At 40.2% G+C, this 20,326-nt stretch overlaps 2 protein-coding genes across 4 annotated transcripts in view; both read left to right on the top strand.

The window, feature by feature from the left end:
- The window catches only part of sv2ca (synaptic vesicle glycoprotein 2Ca), a 37,933-nt gene extending 26,638 nt beyond the window's left edge, over positions 1–11,295 (top strand). The window contains exons 5-13 of the mRNA XM_034090250.2: positions 5,053–5,186; positions 5,630–5,719; positions 6,145–6,255; positions 6,341–6,429; positions 6,818–6,982; positions 7,075–7,208; positions 7,425–7,631; positions 7,868–8,027; positions 8,207–11,295. Of these exons, the coding sequence (XP_033946141.1) occupies positions 5,053–5,186; positions 5,630–5,719; positions 6,145–6,255; positions 6,341–6,429; positions 6,818–6,982; positions 7,075–7,208; positions 7,425–7,631; positions 7,868–8,027; positions 8,207–8,390 (1,274 nt within the window). The 3' untranslated portion in view covers positions 8,391–11,295. The remainder of the gene's footprint in view (positions 1–5,052; positions 5,187–5,629; positions 5,720–6,144; positions 6,256–6,340; positions 6,430–6,817; positions 6,983–7,074; positions 7,209–7,424; positions 7,632–7,867; positions 8,028–8,206) is intronic.
- A 1,299-nt stretch (positions 11,296–12,594) lies between these two features.
- Positions 12,595–20,326, top strand: part of iqgap2 (IQ motif containing GTPase activating protein 2) — a 37,805-nt gene continuing 30,073 nt past the window's right edge. For 2 of the 3 annotated variants that reach the window (XM_034091718.2, XM_034091716.2), the window contains exons 1-2: positions 12,596–12,914; positions 19,274–19,373. In XM_034091718.2, the coding sequence (XP_033947609.1) occupies positions 12,869–12,914; positions 19,274–19,373 (146 nt within the window). In that variant the 5' untranslated portion in view covers positions 12,596–12,868. Of the gene's footprint in view, positions 12,915–19,273; positions 19,374–20,326 lie in introns of all 3 variants that reach the window. The other variant, XM_034091717.2, reaches the window with a different exon arrangement.

Genomic DNA, 20,326 nt, shown 5'->3' with positions numbered 1-20,326 from the left:
TTTTTAATAAGTTTTACTAACAATGTAGTGAGAAACATGGGCTTGTGCTTCACTGAGGACCTTTGTCATTCTGACAGGGAGGCAACCTGCAGTTATTACACTTCACGTTTTGAAATATGTGTAACTCTGTTAATATAAAACCCACACTGCTCAAACTTACGTTACTTTCCCTAAAATTGGTATATTTGTATATTTATTTATTTTGGGGCGTGGGGAATGAAGAGAAGAAAAAATATGAGCATGGGATTTTGACCCCTCATATAAACATATGCATAATGCTGCGCTATACTTTGCAGCCACAAGCCGTTGTCAAGCAACGCTTATTGTTTAGGTGTCCTTTGATAAGTAGGCAGTCATATAATTAACTAGAACTACCTAGATCTGATAGACTTAGACATACGCGAGTGAAGTATAACCGGACGCGAGAGAGAGATCAGAGATCAGATCAGCTGCTGCTGACGGAGAACACGCAGCTCTGCATGATCACAGCTCTGCCGCTGTGACGGACCGGTGAGCGGACCAAAATACACGAAGAGTTAGACCTAACACACTTAGCTAGTAAATCTACTCTGGAACTAGCTAAACTAGTTATAAATATATGTATTCTTTACTGACGGGTCACTTATTACAGGTTCAGCGAGCTGCACGAGACTGACGGGCTGTCAGGAGAGGGAGAGGAAAAGAGAGCACCCCGTTTACTTTTCTCATTTTATTATCCAGAATTACTGTAAACTTTTGAATAAAGTAGTTAATCTACTATGAGTAGTTTGTTTACATGCATTAATTATGTTTGTTTTTTCATTATCATAAAATAAATCTCACGTACTCCAACGTACCCTAGTACCCCTAGGAGTCCGCGTACCCCCATTTGAGAACCACTGTAGACAATGTAAGGCTTCCCTGTTACTGTGGGTTGAGGTGCTAGTTTTCTCTGCTATGGGAATCAATCATCTAATGGCTGTGAGTGGCTGCAGGCTGTGCGAAGCAGAGGTTAAGAGATGAACATACGCATGGATACCACAGAGCAGATGCATGGGTGAGGGTGTGTCTGTAGGGAGAGAGAGCTGTGATTTATGACAATACCGCATCAGCTGCACTCGTCATGAAAAGAGAGATAAAGAAGGGAATTAGATTTCGTCCTCTCCTTTTCTCCTGCCCTTATTCCTTAAACTTCTTTCCTGTTATTTTTAACCTGCTTTCCCTTCCTTTTACTGCCCCCCCATCTCATCCTGGATGGTACTCATCTCATCTCTCTGACTAACTCTGTCCTTCCTTTTATTACCTCTCCTCTCTCGCAGCTCTCTGTCTCTGCAGTGTTCTTCTTGATCAAGCATAATTAGGTTTTTCTCCTTGCTCTAATAGGACAAAGCTACAGCTAGCGGTGATTTATGACCAGACCATGCTTTAGCCAAGCTGTGACGTCATTGGGAGAGAGACAATGTGTTTGAGTGTGTGTGTATATGCGCGTGTGTGTGTGTGTGTGTGTGTGTGTGTGTGTGTGTGTGTGTGTGTGTGTGTGTGTGTGTGTGTGTGTGTGTGTGTGTGTGTGTGTGTGGTGTGGGTGGGTGGGGGGGGGGGGGTGCTATTGATGATGACAGGTCTTCTTCAAGGGAAATAGAAGGCAATCACATCTGACATTGTAAGAGGTCCTCTGAGTTACCACACACACAATGGCACAAGGGAACAAGCGAATGGTTAATCATGGAGTTTCCCATTCAGGACAACTCACTTACTTAAATAGATGCATACACACATGCACTAATGCACACACAGCTGTAGATCTGCTCACATGGCTGAAGGACTCAAATAACCCTCTGAAACCAGAACGAGTCTTCATGAGGAAACTCTGCTGTCAGATCTGGTGATATTGTATTGAAGGGATGGTAGTGGCCTTACTTTGCTCTTATTCTCTCTGACACTCACTACCACTCTGCCTCTCTTTCTCTCAGTGGGAACTACGTGTCTCGCATACATACTCCAGCGCTCACCAGTGGTTTTTATGTTTTCCCTAAAGTGCTGCAGTGCCTGCCACCAACAGCACTACAGTGTGTGGGCCCAAATGCCTCCTGCAGAGATACCTTTATGTATTTGCAGGAAGACATAAAGGTATCAGTGATGGGTTATAATACGAGTGCCTCAACACTGGTGTTTAATACACCATTACGGCTCTCATTTATCCACTTAATGCCTTCTAAAAAAACCTGTTAAATACCCCCCGGAGGACTTCACATCGTGGTCAATTAAATGGTACTCCTCTGCTAGTACTACATTATGCCTTTCAAGCAGACTAAGGAATTATATCTTTATATATTCTTTCTGCAAACCATGATAGTACTTTTACATGTGTAAAAGTGTATGTATCTGAAGCCAAAAGCATGTTAGCTTAGCTTAGCATAAACACAAAACTGGAAACTTTAAAAAGGCTTTAATCTTAAAATATGCCTTTTCTGGCATATTTCAATCAATCAATCTATCTATCTATCTATCTTTCTCTATCTATCCATCTATCCATCTATCTATCTATCTATCTATCTATCTATCTATCTATCTATCTATCTATCTATCTATCTATCTATCTATCTATCTATCTATCTATCTATCTATCTATCTATCTATCTATCTATCTATCTATATATATATATCCATCTATCTATCTCTATATATCCATCTATCTATCTATCTATCTATCTATCTATCTATCTATCTATCTATCTATCTATCTATCTATCTATCTATCTATCTATCTATCTCTCTCTCTCTCTCTCTCTCTCTCTCTCTCTCTCTCCAGTATCTAGGCATGGGAGAGTGTAGCACTGCTGAATCAGTCATCCATAGATCTAGTCAATTATATACATAATCCCTGTAATGAGATTTCCAATGGTATGGGTGAAACAGTAACCCTGAGGGGCAGGACGCCGTGCTACATTTCTGTAGAAAAGGCAATCACTGCTGAACAACGCCTTCCCTCCCTTTTCTCTGTTACTCTGCCTCCTCCTCTCTCACTTTATTCTACATTTTCACTTCCTACTCTGAATCACTCCAGGCACACTCAAACACAGACACAGAGAAGAGCAGGGGGATAAATAAAAGTGACTCAGAGAAATCGGGAATACACACAGGCTCCAAGTTATGACTCCTACTGTCAAGTCAAAGACACCTTGAAAGTGAAACCCAATCACAAGGAGACATTTCCATCCCTCTGGCCTCTTCCGGGATGCGTTTCTGACGACTTACAGACGACTTACAGACGCCCACTTCCTATGGCAATAATTGTTTTTAGCAGTTGATATGCATTGCTTTCAAAGCCGTATTTTTAATATGCTGTGAGATTAATTCCAAGCAGCCTTTTCCTGGCACAACCATTAGCGTTAACCCCCTCCCACCCCCTGACTCCCCTCCTACGCTTGTTGATACTAGATAATGGTGCTATTCCCTTTGGAGCGGCATCGCCATGAAGCACGATCTGTTGAGAAACGTGGGAGGTCACGACTGACACAGCAACCCCTTTCCAAGAAATGTCAATGAGAGCATAAAACACAAAGCAACACATACATTGTACATTAGCGATAGCATTTCCTGCCATGTATTTAAATGCTTAAGTTTTCCTCTGATTTAAAGAATTTCTTTATGACACGAAAATAAACTATTTTTAAATATTCTCCCACAAATTAAAATTGCAGCAATACTTTATTTTTTGTAATATTTCTTTAGGGATTTAAAGTCATATAAGGTGCTATTTTCTTTTAGGTATGTAAAAAATGCTTAAGTTTAATAACAAATGTAGCAGGCAACCATGCATAAGGTTGTTTTGGGAAAAATGCTTTAAAGGATTTTTGCATAAGGAAAAGGATGATTTCAGGATGTGTAATTTTGTATGTGTATTTGTGTTTTTACCATTTATACTATATGTGTGGGTGGGATTTGTCGTAATGGCATTATGTTAGTCGTGACAATGTAATCTGCATATGGTAATTTAAATCATGAATTGATGTGGTTCCTTCCATCAATGCAAGTATTTTTGAGAATGTGCATTTGTGTGCATCTCCCCCTTTTGTGAGATTGTATAGGTCTCTCTCTGTGTGTGTGTGTGTGTGTGTGTGTGTGTGTGTGTGTGTGTGTGTGTGTGTGTGTGTGTGTGTGTGTGTGTGTGTGTGTGTGTTTGTGTGCACGTTACAATGATTAATGAGTCTGGGAGATTGCCTGCGGGCTGAGATCAGGTGCAACAAGATTTGACTTAGCAGAAAACACTCAATTCGTTTCCTACACATTCAATTAACCCGTCCCTGTGCACTTCTCTCAGCTCCCTCAGCAGAGCCATTCATCTCCGAGCTTACACATCACTCTGCTCCGGCTCGCTGCTGCTCTCGTTTAAAAGCCATCTTTTATTTGCAGCCCTTTTGTGTTCCCAGTACGATTTCTGCTCATATCATTTCAGCACACATACAAATCAGCCTACCAAGTGGCCCAGATCCCCCTCTGATAGGGACAGTATTTACATTACACTCAATATGTTTTAGCCACTGCTTCGTCAAAACGTATATCATGTAACAATATATGCTTTGATTATTCCCTGTGAGTTTGGGACTGGCTACAGAAATACTTGAAGGTTTTGCATTCGAGTAAAGCACCAACATATCAGCTAAATAAAGAGGTGGCTCAAATAATGCAAAAATAAATAGGGCTTTAACCCTTAATATTAAATAATCCAAACATTTAAAAAGTACCATGGCATGTTAATTACAAATTAGCAGAATTTGTTAGATGAAAAAAAGTCTTATAGCACTTTGATGTGTCAATATTTTGATTAACATTATCTGTGCTTCAAACATGTTAAATACTAAACAATAACAATATGCCACATCTGATTAACCGCCTCATCAAAAAGCTTCCATTCAATAAGATTACATCAGACATATGCAGCACATTATATTAACATTGAACACAATACCATTGCAGCAGCGTTTGCGAGAAAACATATTTAAAAATGTTCACTTTCTTCTCACCCATGTCTTCGATCTGATTGTAATTCTTGTTGTGTGCCATCGTTTACAGGTTGGAGTTTCAGCATGGGTTCGGCGTATCAGTTTCACAGCTGGCGGGTGTTTGTGGTCGTCTGTGCTCTGCCCTGTGTGTGTGCGGTGGTCGCTCTTACCTTCATGCCCGAAAGTCCCAGGTTCTACCTTGAGGTAATGCCATTTCCCCTATCTATTACCGGTTAAAAGATAGTTCTCTTTCATCTCTCATGAATCTGCTGCAATAGCTGTATCTTCAATAGTGCAGCCTCATGGTGCTGTGTCATTGTCCCCTGATGTCCGCGCGTATTCCTTTCTGAATCTCCTAAATACATCAGTCTTAAGTATTCTTGGACATTTACCATCCAATGTTAAATGAGATCAAAAGGTGTGAGTGATAAAACTCTGGGAGCAGGTCTTAAAAAATATATCTGTGACAGTACTGCTGCTGCATAATAAAAGTCTTTGAAGTAAAACGATTTTGGCCCATCTTGGAGAAATCAAAGGAATATACTCTTGTACAGTCATATATGTGATTGCGGATGTGTCGCTGTCCTTGACTAAGCGAGACCATTGCTGATCCCATGAATGTATCCTCCCTCTTTCCCTCCTGTCAGGTGGGGAAGCATGATGAAGCCTGGATGATCCTCAAACAGATCCACGACACCAACATGAGAGCGCGTGGGCAACCGGAGAAAGTCTTCACTGTGAGTGTTTGCTTCTGCTGTGCGCTGTCTTGGCCGGGTTTCCTGATGCTTAAGGAAAAGCAAAGAGGCTTATGTTCTGCCACCGCTGGGACAGGTTTTAACGCTTTCACTGTGCAGGATCAAATCTGAATTATGAAGGTTCTGAAAGCCGTTTTGTGTCGTTCAGGCTTATTTGCGTCGTGAGCTGCATTTTGGGAAAGCCTCTTAGTCAACACGTGTTTCTCCAATTGATCATGTACTATTTACAATGATTTTTATTACAGTTGTGTGCTCTCAATCTCGTTTGAACTAAGGAAAATAAAAAAATTACTCAAGTAACATCCTTCAAAATGCTCCAAACCATCAAAGATGTCAATAAATGGATGTCGAATGCACTTAATGTATGATACTGTGATCATCTTTTTCTCTTTTACTTGCTTCCTCAGGTAAACAGGATCAAAATACCCAAACAGCTGGATGAATTGGTGGAAATGGAGTCAGAGTCTCGCAACCGAGTTTCCAAGTGTTTCTTTAGGATAAAGACTGAAATACACGGGGCAAGTTAATTTTCACTCACTGCCCCAAAACCAAATGTATTTTTTGAAACACATGAAGTCTAATCTGCATCGTATCTCTCTTTAGATCTATCTGAATCTCATGAAGTGCTTCAACTACCCTATGAAAGAAAACATGACGCGACTGGCCATAGTGTGGTTCACGCTGTCATTCGGGTGAGCTTCCTGTTGATCCCATTACTGTCTGAGAAAAATCAGTCAAGTCTAATTTCCCTGCCTGGTCTGATATTAGCACTAGCGGCCACATTGTATTTCTGTCATCTTGATCCCTGTGCTGTGCAGAAGTCGCATGGTCTCGAAATGAAACAAAGTCTGTGGATCAATACTGTTCCATTGGTGTCTCAGAGGGAAGAAAAAGTAAGAGGGAGTGAAAGCAGCTAGAGATTTAAAAAACATCCACAAAACACTCTCTGAAATCAAAGAGAAACCACAAGTGTCTATTGGTGTTTTCTAGTGCGTCTGAAAGCAGTGTTTGAACCTCAGATCAAGATTCTTCAACATGTATCCACAGATTTGTAACGTCCTGTATATGTTGTGGTTGCAGGTATTATGGTCTGTCAGTCTGGTTCCCTGATGTCATCAAACACCTTCAGGCAGATGATTATGCCTCCAAAGTGAAGATACACAGCGATGAACGGATTGAAGACTTCACCTTCAACTTCACTCTGGAGAACCAGATACACAAAAACGGACTCTTTATCAACGACCGGTAGGACAAGTCAACTTGTGGATACAGTATATGAACTGTTTTACAGTCAAAGTACGTACAAACAGGATGTAAATGTGTTTTTTTGATTTCAGATTCATCAATATGAAGCTGAGGTCTGTCACATTCATTGACTCTACCTTTCGTAACTGCTACTTTGATGATGTGAAATCTGTGGGCTCCTTCTTCCGTAACTGCACTTTCATTGATACTTTCTTCTACAACACTGGTGAGATATAAGTATTAAATATTCCTAGCTTTTCTAAATCAACACGACTATACAGCTACAGGTTTTTCTTTCCTGATTCTCAGATTCATCAGGTTAAATTGTGTCTAGGTGAAACAAAAAATGATTAAACATCTGTGAAACAAGATGACAATATACTGCGTTGTGATTGGCTGTGTCTTATTATTTCCAAATGTCTTTTTTTGTATTCTTTGTCAGACATTGATGAAAGCAAGTTGATAGATGGCACAGAGGTAGTCAACAGCACGTTCACTCACAACAAGAAAGGATGCCAGATGACATTTGATGATGACTACAGTGCCTACTGGGTTTACTTCATCAACTTCCTCGGGACGCTGGCTGTTCTGCCCGGCAACATCGTGTCCGCGCTTCTCATGGACAAAATTGGCCGTCTGTCCATGTTAGGTAAGAACGGAGCGAAGAGGGAGGTTCATGTTTCATGTGTGCACTTGAGTAATTGGGTTTCACATTGACTGTGGGATGTTGGAATGATTTATGGTATGGATGTGGCATCCATCATTGCGTATGAGAGGCAATTTTGATTAGGCCTATAATTCAGTTGAACATTGTTCAAACGAATGTCGCTTGCACTAACTCTTGCTGCTTCACTCTTGCTTCGTGTGTGTTTTTTTGTCTCTCAGGTGGCTCCATGGTGCTTTCGGGTATCAGCTGTTTCTTTTTGTGGTTCGGCACCAGTGAGTCCATGATGATTTTTATGTTGTGCCTTTACAACGGCCTGAGCATCTCTGCCTGGAACTCCCTGGATGTCGTCACCACTGAGTCATTCCCGACTAGCAGGAGGTGAGAAGACAAGAGTATATACTGACTTACGTCTTTGTTGAGACTCGTTTATGGACTTATACATACATGCAGTAGTGGAAAGAGATCATCATAAAAAAAGAGGTGATTCAGTCAACTCTAACACCTTTCTATCTCTTTTCTCTCCCTTTACCTCCTGTCCCCGGCTCTCCACCCCACAGAGGAACAGGCTTTGGGTTCTGCAACGCTCTCTGCAAGCTGGCTGCAGTCTTGGGAAACCTGATTTTCGGTTCTCTTGTTGGCATCACAAAGTCCATCCCCATCCTCATGGCCTCGTCTGTGCTCGTCGGGGGAGGCCTGGTTGCACTCCGGCTGCCTGACACCAAGTCGAATGTCCTCATGTAACACCAGCTTGGCGTCCATCAGCTGGGAGAAAACCTGAATAGAACTTGGGTGAATCCGAGAGGAAGCCCAGGGAGCGTTGAGCAAGGAATGCAAATGGCTTGGTTCACACATATCTTAACATTATTCATGCAATTCTCTACTGTACCTAGGGTAAAGCTGAACCCACCATTCTCACAGTGTGTTTTTACATTGATCATATGCATCTACATCAATTCCTAGTTAGTCAATGCTAAGTTCAGCCTTTCTCTGAATGTATTTTTAGGAGATTTCACAGACAGAGCTGAGTGTTTGCTCAGGTTTTGGGCGAACTTTGGTGGAGTTTTGTTGCAGTGACTGGTTGCCCTTTTCCAGCTGCAGCCATAACCTTGTGTGGAGTAACTGCATGGTTAAGGCTCAAGGCTTTTAATATTGATACAGTCTTATTAAGACAAGCCAGATGGGGAGAAAAGTGAAAAACAAGCTGTAATGAGCACAGCCAACCTTGTGTGACAACGTGGGGAATAGATGATCAGACAGAGCGGACACATGACAGCTGTACGACAGCTGGCTCGCCACAACACTCTTCCACAGGAAGCGTTGTAGACGGTGTGCAGAAAGTCAATAATAAAATATCCAATAAATTAAAGTCACACATAGTTCAAAACTATGTGTGCAAAACATCTCTTAAAATAGACGGGTACCCACATGTACTGTACCTACATCTTTTCCCTATGCTTATACAAGAAACTGTTTTGCTTGACATGACATTTACTCTGACATCTGCAACCTTTTCAAAATAGATATCTTCTGTATGATGCCAAGCCCTTTGCATTACCTACCCAACAAAGAATCAAAAAGGCCATATTGAAACACTTTATTTTCTGGTACTAATAATTGTGTGGTATTTTGAATCTGAGGTAGCTAATTTTATTTTCTGCTTTTTGTTATTGTGGAAGTTGAAATAATGAATAATGAATTTAATCCAAATGTTGTTACTCCAGGTCCCGATCCATGTGTTGTATTATTGTACGAAGGCTCTCTGATGAGCTCTCCCTCTGATTTCGTTTTGTGTTATTGGACCTTGCTTGTGGCAGTGACGTTGATAATGACATGTCACGCTACTTCCTTTTAAAATACTGAATGGCCTTTTTTGAAATGTGCCTCTCCTTAACTGCAGCAGTCTGCCCACAGGCATGTGGTGTCCAAAGGTTGTGAGGAACAGACAACAGACAGAAACTGAATAGGAAGAAAGTACGTTAAATAATCATGCCAATTTCTGTGTGTATATATGTGAAATATAAGGACGATTTTATTTGGGTGTGAATCCATTTGCGAGTGTCCTTTGTTAAACATCCCCATTTAAAATAATACAGGTATTAGGTAAGATCAGCGTACTATGCTAATGAAAAAACAAACAATAGTTCCTATAGGTAACAATGAACCATAACATGATCAAATGTTGTAAGTTACAGAGAATTACTACAAATTAATAATGTAAATAAGATCCACCTCGTTATGAGAGCTAATTGGTGTCAACCATGATTCTCCGAAGGAAACTAATAATCCTCAGATGCTTACATTTGAAGATAAACAAACACACCAGATGACACATTTTAGCTCTGTTTTACCAACATTTGTGTCTAAAATCTATTTTTGCCATAATCTTACGTTTGAAACCATGACCTACCTTGTACTAGCTGTTAAGTACCTTATCTTTTAACATTGGAACCTCAATGTATACTGCAAAGATAATGATCTTAGACCAGTGCTACTTTGAAAGTGTCAAAAATACCTCTAACATTTTCAATTGAAATTGAAATTATTTAGATATATATAACATAATACCATATGATTTCAGTATTTTTGGAACAAAGATATAGCAAAAAGATCTAATAAAATGTGCTGATATAAAAAATGATGACTTTAGCTCAGTGGCAATCCAATGCTAGATTAACAAGAATAAGTATTATCAATAACAGAAGTATTGATCTGTATTTTTCTGAATGAGATAAAACCTTAATTGGTGACAGATCTACCTGTGGTGTTATATTGGGGATACATGATTTTACCTGGTATGTTTCAGGTACTTGGGTTATTGCTGCACTGTATTTATGTGTGTGTGTGTGTGTGTGTGTGTGTGTGTGTGTGTGTGTGTGTGTGTGTGTGTGTGTGTGTGTGTGTATATGAGCGAGCATATGTGTGTGTGTGTGTGTGTGTGTGTGTGTGTGTGTTTGTTTGTGTAGAGCAGAGTATAGGGTGCATGAGTGTAAATAATGTACATATTAAAGCTGATATTGGTGGACTTCTGGGTTATACGTGTATAAGCTCCTTGATCGAGTTATGTGTCTCCTTCTTTGTCCAAGCCATACATCCATCTACTGTATCTCTGTTGTATCTCTATGTGTCCTTGGCTTTACACCACTATTCACCTGCTACTCCGTGTGTGTGTGTGTGTGTGTGTGTGTGTGTGTGTGTGTGTGTGTGTGTGTGTGTGTGTGTGTGTGTGTGTGTATGTGTGAGCGTGTGTGTGTGTGCAAAAACGTGCATGTATGTAAGAAAACTTCTGTTCTTTTGTGCTCAACTTTGTCTTCTTTGTGTGAATTCTTCTGGCAGATAATTATGGCAATATTCAGATTTTTGTTGAGTAAAAATGTGAATGTATCACTCTTGTAAGTTTCTCATCCATGTTATGGAGGTGATCAAATGTATGTGGAGAATAAAGTTGTGTATATTATTGTGAAGGGCCTGCCAGTCATAGAATGACTGAGCTGTATGTTGAAAGGTCCATAAGTGTGAAAATATGTGAAGAAATATTTGCCAAATGATGCCCTGTGAATTATGTTATTTAATTGGAGAAGCAGGGATTGCAGACTGTGCTGCTTTTGAACATATATTCAATACAATAAAAGCTATGTTCTCGAGCAAATTATGCCGGGCTTCACATTACTGTACTTACATGATGAGGCATTTGCATTGAGATCCAAATGTGAGTCTCAATTATGCATTATTTGAATAAAACAATATCATTTCAATGTAAAATTGTGCAAACACATAAATAAGGCAGTCTAACCTCATTTGTGCTCTCAGTAAACCAGGTCGTTGAGTCAGTGTGAGGACATGCCCAAAAACCCTGTGGTCAATATTATCAAACTAATGCTGACATCTAGTGGACAAATTATGAAATGGAAATGACTAAACTAACAATAATACTGTGACACTGGGTTAATTTATACAATATAGGTGTTTTTATCCAGTTAGACAACATCATTTGTAGAATATATATAAATGTGGAAGCCTTTCATTTAATCAAAACGTATTTTAAATGGCCATTTATCGTCACCCGTAGGCCACATCTATTTGTTCTGTTCATTTCGGCCACACCTGCGTCTAAATTGGAGGCACTTTGACCAAGGGTTTTTATTCAATGACACTTTGAATTTTAACTTCCACTTCATTTTGGAGCCAATATTGTACTTCACTCCACTATCTTTTTCTGAAAGCTTGAGTTACTTTACATATTCAGATTATTAGCTAATACACATTTTAAATCAACTAATAATTCATCTATTATATGGGTAGATGCAGTATATAAAGTAATGAAAATAAGGTCTTCCAGCAGCTGTGATGAACATATGAATGCATTCATAATTATATTCCAGTTATTTCATAATATGACTGTAAAATGGGGGATTACGCTAAACAAGTACTTATACTTTTGGTACTTCAAGTGTATTTTGATGCCAAAATCAATCAAATCAATTATACTTTGAATTAAGTCATATTTTGAATGGAGGACTTTTACTTGTAACAGTATTTTTTCAATTTAGTATTGAAACTTTTACTTATAGTATAACATCTCAGTAGTTTTTACTGGATATGAGTACAGTAGTCCCCCTTGTGGCAGTAGGTGTACAAGATATTAGATTTACTTTATTGATCCCGATTTGGGAAATGTTTTCATCACAGGCATTGCATATAATGCGAAAACAAAAAAGAGTAGAAAATAAACCATAAACATCAAATATTTAAAAATATTTAAAAAAATGAACATCTATGTACTCGTCATATAAACACTATGAAGGGCCATATAGCCAACACAATGTAAAAGTCGGATATCATTTAATATACAATGAAATGACTAAATGCAGCACGAGCCACTTCATGTCCAGCAGATGGTGCACGGGGCTAAATCTCACCTGTCAATCATTTCAGTCAGACCGTTGCCGGGGAAAGATAAGGCACACACACTTGGTTCAGGCCGAAGAAGTGCACACCATGGGGATTGTCTGCCGCAAGTGACAGTCGGCGCTTTCATGTAACTTCTGAAGAAATTCGAACCATATTTCCAGTTTATGTTTCCAGTTAGTTAACGACACAGCGTGTTTTTCTTTATTGGCATCAACATATCCCGAGACGCGCGGCATACCGCTGTCACGTTAGCTTGTAGGTGAAGTTATTTCTAGGGCAGAAGACTTCACGAGTGGGGGAAACGACGCAAGATGTACCATGAAGAAACCGCAGCTCTACAAAAGCCACGCTATGGAAGTAAGTTATGTTTCAAGCTCTGTTAAACATACTGTGTTTGCTTGGTTATGAGAGGCAAGGGTTGAATGCAAGCTAACGTGAGGGACGTTTGAGCAACAGGTGGTTTTGAAGCACCTTGATACCTGTAGTAGGTATGTCAATATGGCAAAAATAGGCATGAAATGTGTAGCCTGAGAGGAAATAAACTGTCAATGAAAGAGATTCTTAGGGGAAGGAGTTGTATCCTGCTTGTTCAATTCAAGCCAAAACAATGATACGTTCAAGGTTTAGGCTGTATGTTGATTTCAAGATTGACTCAGAACGATTTCAATTGTTTTCCCCCTTCGTCTCCTAACTACACCACAGGGATTTTGTTATCTATTTGTTTAATGGTTGCAGCTAGCATATCAGCCTGTCAACACATAAGGCATTTTCTCATAGGTTACCCATTAACCAGGGTTTTTGCTTTTGTTGAGAAATCTAGCTACATTAGTATGTTAAGAATGTGATACAAAACACATACAGTCTGCAAACCAAGTCAGTTACCAGGTATCTTGTCACTGACCAACAGCTGTGGGCAAAGTGCAACCCTGAGAGATAACACCAATCAATTATGTCATCAGTGCAATCTTTTTGCCTCTGATTTTTACTGAACAACTCTTGAATTATTTTGCATACAGGCCACTATATCTTATGCTGCGTTTATAGATACATGTTGTGCTAGAAATGTGAATCCTAAAGAGGTGTGACCCTTGAAAAGCACTCGCAATGAGTCATTTTTGTCAAACATTGTGGAAAAACCACACTTTAATTTGCTGGCCAAATGTGTCCTAAGGGTTTTAAGTGCTGTTATGGTACTAAAGCAAAGTCATTCACTGAAATATTTTTAATAAATGTCAGACTACCCTTAGTTTATGGATTTGCCTATAAAATGGACAAAGGCAAAGTCAGTTTTAATATGTGCTTCCTCTTCCCCCCCCTGCATGAGACATAATCATGGAGGCCATAACTTAGGTCTGGTGATCCTGTGACACACAAAGGCAACAACCCCATCCTGAGGGTTAAATATAACGCTAGTGCAAAAGTGCAGACGGGCTCTTCCAGGAAGTGTGTAAGCGAGCCAGTGGAGTTGGTGTGTGTGTGGTTAGTGTGCGTGTGTGTAACTGCTGCACTGGGGCAGTTCTCCCCTGAGATATGTGTGTGTGTGTTCGTGTTCATACACATCTGCATCCAGCTGGGCCACTAATCTATGGTTGGATGTCCAGATTGTGAGTGTGTGTTTGGATTGTTTCTCTTCTCACATGTGGGTTTAATACCTCTGTTGAGACGACCCAGTGAACGGATGTATACGCAGGTGGCTGATAAATTGGCTGAATTTAACAGAGCGCTTGAGAAGTTGGACTTAAATGTCCCTTTGGGGGAATTTGTCTTGGACTCCACATGCATTGCAGTTCCAGAAGAAATAAACAACATATACAATTTACAGCGATACAATGCTACAAAAGCCACTAAGGAATTGAAGTACAGCACTAAGTATGAATTACAGATCTTACTGGATGTAGAATATCGTAAACAGCAGAATTGGCTTAATATATTGTGACTATTTCAAAACGTACCTAAAGGGCTGTAAATCAAGATTATGGTTAAAATCATAATCAGTTAAAAGGAATATTGAGTGACAATTATTTATCAGAAATATTCATTGATGTTTAGGGACATTGTTATTGCACTAACACATTTAAATGAATGGAGCTGCTGCTTGTACTTCTTCTTGTTCATATTAACATCTAAATAAGATTGTTTTTATTTCCAGAGCAGTGCTTTCCCTTTGACGTTGTGCTACGTTTCTGCTCATTAACACGACTTAGCATAAATATAAGACTTAAATATAAGATTCTCCTTCATCTGAATTGTGTGAACCCACCCTCTGTTTTGCTCCTCTGCTACTATTCTACTCTGGACTGCAGCGGTAGCTTTAATGGAGCATCGTTTATGGTCAATATCACTTTCAATCATGTGTGAATAAATGCGGGAATCCACAACTGTGATCAGGATTGGGATTAGATTGTTTAGGCTGATCATCAGGTTTAACAGGGCATCCCAAGAGGCAGTAGGGCCCAGGGGTGCCCACACTTTTTTGGCTGGTGAGCTACTTTTGAAATGACCAGCTCACCGGGGTCTACCAACCAAAAATAAAATCCCAAATTGCAAGGGTTGCTGAAAAACACGTTTTATTTATACATGGGATAACTACAATAGGGCTGCAACAAATGACTCATTTGATAATCGATTAATCTATCGATTAATCGACTATTCGGACTATTACTGTATGTCTTGCACAATTTCTCAAACGCTCTTATTTAGCCATCAACTTTTAGATTTAGCTTAAGGTTGTTTTTAGGCATGTGGAAACTAACAATGAAGACAATAAAGATGAATACTTGATTCAAAAATACATATATTATTAAATTAACTTAACAAATTGTGAACAAAACTAACATTGCTTTTTATTTAAATAATATTTCACATCAAAAGAAACAACAATGTTTTAACAAATCGTATTAAATAATCTGATGACAGAATTGTAAAAAGAATAGCTGAAACTTTAACAAAATAAATAACTCTGTTGCCTCTAATCATTAACCCATGTTTGTATAATTGAGTTAACTCCGTGTGTTGCTGACGTGGAAACGTTACTCGTGGATGGGGATAGAGAGCTACTAGAAAGACAGTCGAACCCGGTGCATTCCTCCGTCTGGATGAGGAGCACTTTTGCTAAATGTTTAGACAAATTGCTCGTGTTACCGCCCTTACATGCTAAACACTCTTGGCAAGGAGCATTGTCCACCTCAAGACGGGTAACATTTAACCACACTTTGGAGCGCTTCTCTCCGCCATCCAGGCCCGGTTCCAGAACAAAATGACTAAGGGTGCATCTGAGATTAGAGAGGGTGCAGTGGTAAAGTGCTATTTTTATAAGTGGGGTGTGTACCTAACACCCTCTATGGGGGTCCTCACCTCCTCTGGGGGGTCCGGGGGCATGCTCCCCCGGGAAGATTTTTTTTTAAATATTGAAGTTAAAACCATCAATCTGGTGCACTTTGAGAGCAACATTAAGAGATCTATGGATCTATGTGCTCTTTGCTTGATTCATGCCTTCCCAGTCCCTTATCACGTAGCCTATAAGAGCATGCATGGCGCCAGTTGTTGTAGTCAGTTGTGGTGAAGGCATCTGACTTACTTGAACCGAAATGTCTACATGCATAGCAGAAGATGGCATCTTTTTTACATGAATATTCCAGCCAATCTCTGTTTTGAAACCATGAGCTGCAAAATGAGCGCCTGTACAGGCGAGTTGGGTACTTGTTTAAATATACCTGGGCAGGCTCTGTTTTGCAGAGGTCCTCTGGCACTTGCGGGCCGCCGAGGGGTGGCGGTGTTTGGGGTAACGAAGACGGCTGTGGCTGCTCCGCCTCTGTGGGCGAGTCGGGCAGCAGGACGTTAGTGTCCACGACAGTAACGTAATGTCCCCATGATCTGAACTGTTATTACCTGCAGTAGATGCAGTGTATGCTGGCGATAAGGGCTGGTTGTTTTAACCATTTTCTGATCCATCATTGACTGCTGTGTCAGCACCTTGCAGATGATGAATGTGCAGCGGCACAGGTCACGCGCACCTGACATAATAACGTTACTTACCGTTTAAATTGATCAAATAAATGCAGCAGACAATGCTATTCAACCACAATTACAATTTATTTTATTTCAACCATATTATTATTATTATTATTATTATTATTACTACTATTGTTAGTAATAGTAGGCAAAATGTAATATTTTTCACTTTTAATTTTTTTCACTTTTTCACTTTTTTTTTTTACTTTTCATTTTTCAAATGAGGGTGCATAACGACTCAACTGAGGGTGCAATGCACCCTTATGCACCCCCGTAGAACCGGGCCTGCCGCCATCTCCTCCATGTGTGTAAACTGCCCCGCCCCCTCGCACACAGACGGGGGAGAGAGAGATCTCGTCTGGATTGGAAAGGTCGAAAATACACTGACCATAGGCGCATTTGTTTGTCTTTTTGCATGTTAGAAACGAGTTGGCGACACTAAGACTGCAAGATAATGTTTTTGTATTAATAATACATGACCTTTCTCTTTCTAAACTCGCTACTCGGAGGGAAGTCGCTGTCATATGCCTTGTGAACACTCCGATAATGCCTCTCCACGTTACCTTTCTTTGGCAGTGCGACGCTTGCTTTACAAATAAGGCAAATAACCTTTGAATGTGACATCACAACAAAATATTCTTCCTCCCATTCTGGGTGGAAGTGGTATGTCTTTAGCTTTTTGCTCGGTCCCGCACTCATTTTGTTGTTTGTCTCTTGTTTGTCTCTTTAACTTAATTTGAGTTTTCCCGGCACTTGACTGATTTTGTATAGCTTTGCATTCTGGGTTAACAGACTGGAAAGCGATAGGTCGCTTTTTCTGTCAGTCAAGTAAACTCCTGAATTAAGTGGCAGGGAGGCCAAGGGAGGAGGGATCAAAACCTGTTTTGTCTATTTTAACGGAGCTGGATTTTTTTATTTTATGAATGATCTACCAGCATTGCGCAGTAGGCTAATATTCATATAACCAATGTGGACAAATAGAAGACAGATTGACTAACTCTGACTCTATACAGTATGTTATTTTAGTCTGGCCTGCTTGATGTCCTCCTCCCTGATGCAGAAAGTGATACTCAAACCCAGTACATGGTGTTTGGTCTAGTGTGTGAAAGCTCTGTTCTTAAACTGAGCCTCCCTGTCTGAGATTGTCCCTCCACTCAGACAGAAATAAAGGGATTTGATAGGATTAGAGCAGGGGTAGGAGCGTCAGGGGGAGGAGATCTCATTAAGCTGCAGGTAAAGGTCAACTCGGCAGAAGTCACTTGTCTGTGGAGCACCCCACTCAGGTCACTTTGACATGGACATTTCCTTCCTCTCAAACAAAGGCTCATTGGAGCATGGGATGAAGTTCAGTTTCCAAGAGGCACTCGAGATGCTAGCTGTCAAAATCAACTGTCGTTAACAAAAAATATCCTTTGTGAAGTTTTAACACCACAGTTTGAAGTGCACCTGCTGTGCAGCACATGCACCATGCCAGTGTAGTTGCTTAAAGAGGGGCGTATTATATTTCAGGTTGATATTTGTATTTTAAGCCTCTACTGAGACATGTTTACGTGCTTTAATGATTAAAAAAGGTCTTTTTATTTTTCTCATACTGCCTTTTTCTGCAGCACCTCTTTTCACCCTCTGTCTGAAACCAGATCCCAGTCTGCTCTCATTGGTTAGCTGGCCGGCTCTGTTGTGATTGGTTAACTACTTAGACATGTCCCGCCCCTTAGCCTTATCATTACATTACATGTTCAATACATACTCAATACTGTGGGCAATCCCCACAGGAGCATTTTGGGGTGAAGTGTCTTGCCCATGGACACGATGATATGGTGACTGCTGTGGGATTTGAACCTGTGATCCCAACACCAACGCACAACCCACTGCGCCACACACCTCCCTCCCTTATCACGTACAATGTGTTGGAGCGCTAGCGCAGGTGTTAAGCAGTGATGTCCCTTTGTTGCTAAGTAAACAAAGGGGTCCACCTATGAAACACACTACAGGAAGGGACAACACAAAAAAGAATAATAGGGCCTCGTTAACACCTGAATTAAGCATCAGTTTTCTTTTCTTTTTTACTTCAGTAGCTCATCTCATACTGTACTTTTGAAGTCAACACATTTCTTTGACGAGAGACCCTTTCTGTGTTGAGGAGATTCTTTGCAATCAATGAGTATCACATGCTGAGTGCACATTGTTGAAGTGTATCTTGTTCTGTTTGCTGTCTGTGTTGGGAGTGTTATTTCTTTCTCGCCTTGTAATGTTAGCGTATGTTATGAATGAGCTGTGTAATGTTATCTGTGTCAAGATAACTTACTTAATATGAAACAACTCAAGCCCAAGTAATTGTGAATGACTGATGCAGGTCACATGGTTTTGGACACTGCACCTGATGCAGCAGCTGATGTTGAAGCGATGTGATTCATATGAGGCTGAGCTATAACTCAAAATAAACATTTATTGACGTTCTGTTTCTGATGTCCAAATGAATAAAGCAATCATTCATTTGAAACCAACACAATACGCTTTTTTATATTTTCCTTATACGTTTTAAAGGTTCGGTCTCATGTAAAGAATGACACAGGTTATGTGATTTTCTTTTTATTTGCCATATTGTGATATATCAATTCTCACTGTTTCCATTTGTAAAAAGACCAGAAAGAAAGTACAACACACTAGTATGTTCATTCATTGTTTCATCTGCATGCCTTTTCCAGCCATCCAGGACGACGAGAGGCTGTCGGCGGAGGAGATGGATGAGAGGAGACGACAGAACATCGCCTACGAGTACCTGTGTCACCTAGAGGAGGCCAAACGGTAAGACAGGAGGACGCTGACTCCAACAGGAAAGGGAAAAACCTTGAAGATAAGAGCAGCTTAACGACACATAGTGACTAAAGGCAATCCTTCATAGTGTTTACAACTCTCACAGCTCAGAGGAATGATTTTGGGCGTGTTGTTGGGTCAAGCATTAGCTTTGTTTGATGTTTGATCCGGTAGAACAGTTTTGTATTGTATGTCTGTGTGTTTAATGACCATCGTTATGCAGACCTCAAAGCAGGGAGTGGTTGTAGACGGAGGAGGGCAAGTGAGAGGAAGAATAGATAAGCAGTGTGTACGTTTTATAGTAGCATAGATAGAGCGGCAATGAAAGGTAGGAATCAGCAGATGATGACGAGGAGTTGTAAGCATTCACCGGAACGTGTTTGATTAGGCATGGGAGGTGCTGACTTAGTGGAAATGGTGCCTCTCTTTCCACTGAGCTCTCACCCTCAGTGAAATGATCAACCAAGAACAATCTAGAAGGCTTATTGATACCTTCCTCAGCATGTTTAGTAAATACTTTTATAATAATGGCTTGCAATGATTCCCACCATAATCTTACAAGCTAAACATACGAAACTTGATAAAGACTCTTTTTTTTGGTGTGAGTTGCCTTAGCAAAACTAAACCACTTCCTGTCTTCTTAAAAAAGGTCATCCAGCTGAGCAGGAAGTGAAATCATGCCTCCTTTAACGCACAGCTTTTGAAACAACCCCGCCCAGTCACAGAAAGATTGGTTTCCAGATTGAATTATTGAGGTTTCTAACAGAGTGTAGCATTCTGGAGCCTTGTTGTGGTCCAACAGTCATGCATCTGGTAGGCACACTCTTTGTAAGACACTTTCTAGTAGTGTGTACAGCATCATTTACATCAGCATTTCCTGACAGATAATAGTTTCGGAACTGAACTTGCACTTTGACTCAGTTATGAACATTTAAATAGCCTAC

The sequence above is a fragment of the Pseudochaenichthys georgianus genome, chromosome 9 (genome assembly GCF_902827115.2).
Source record: "Pseudochaenichthys georgianus chromosome 9, fPseGeo1.2, whole genome shotgun sequence".
NCBI classification, from domain to species: Eukaryota; Metazoa; Chordata; class Actinopteri; order Perciformes; family Channichthyidae; genus Pseudochaenichthys; species Pseudochaenichthys georgianus.
This window is presented reverse-complemented; position numbering and strand designations above follow the sequence as displayed.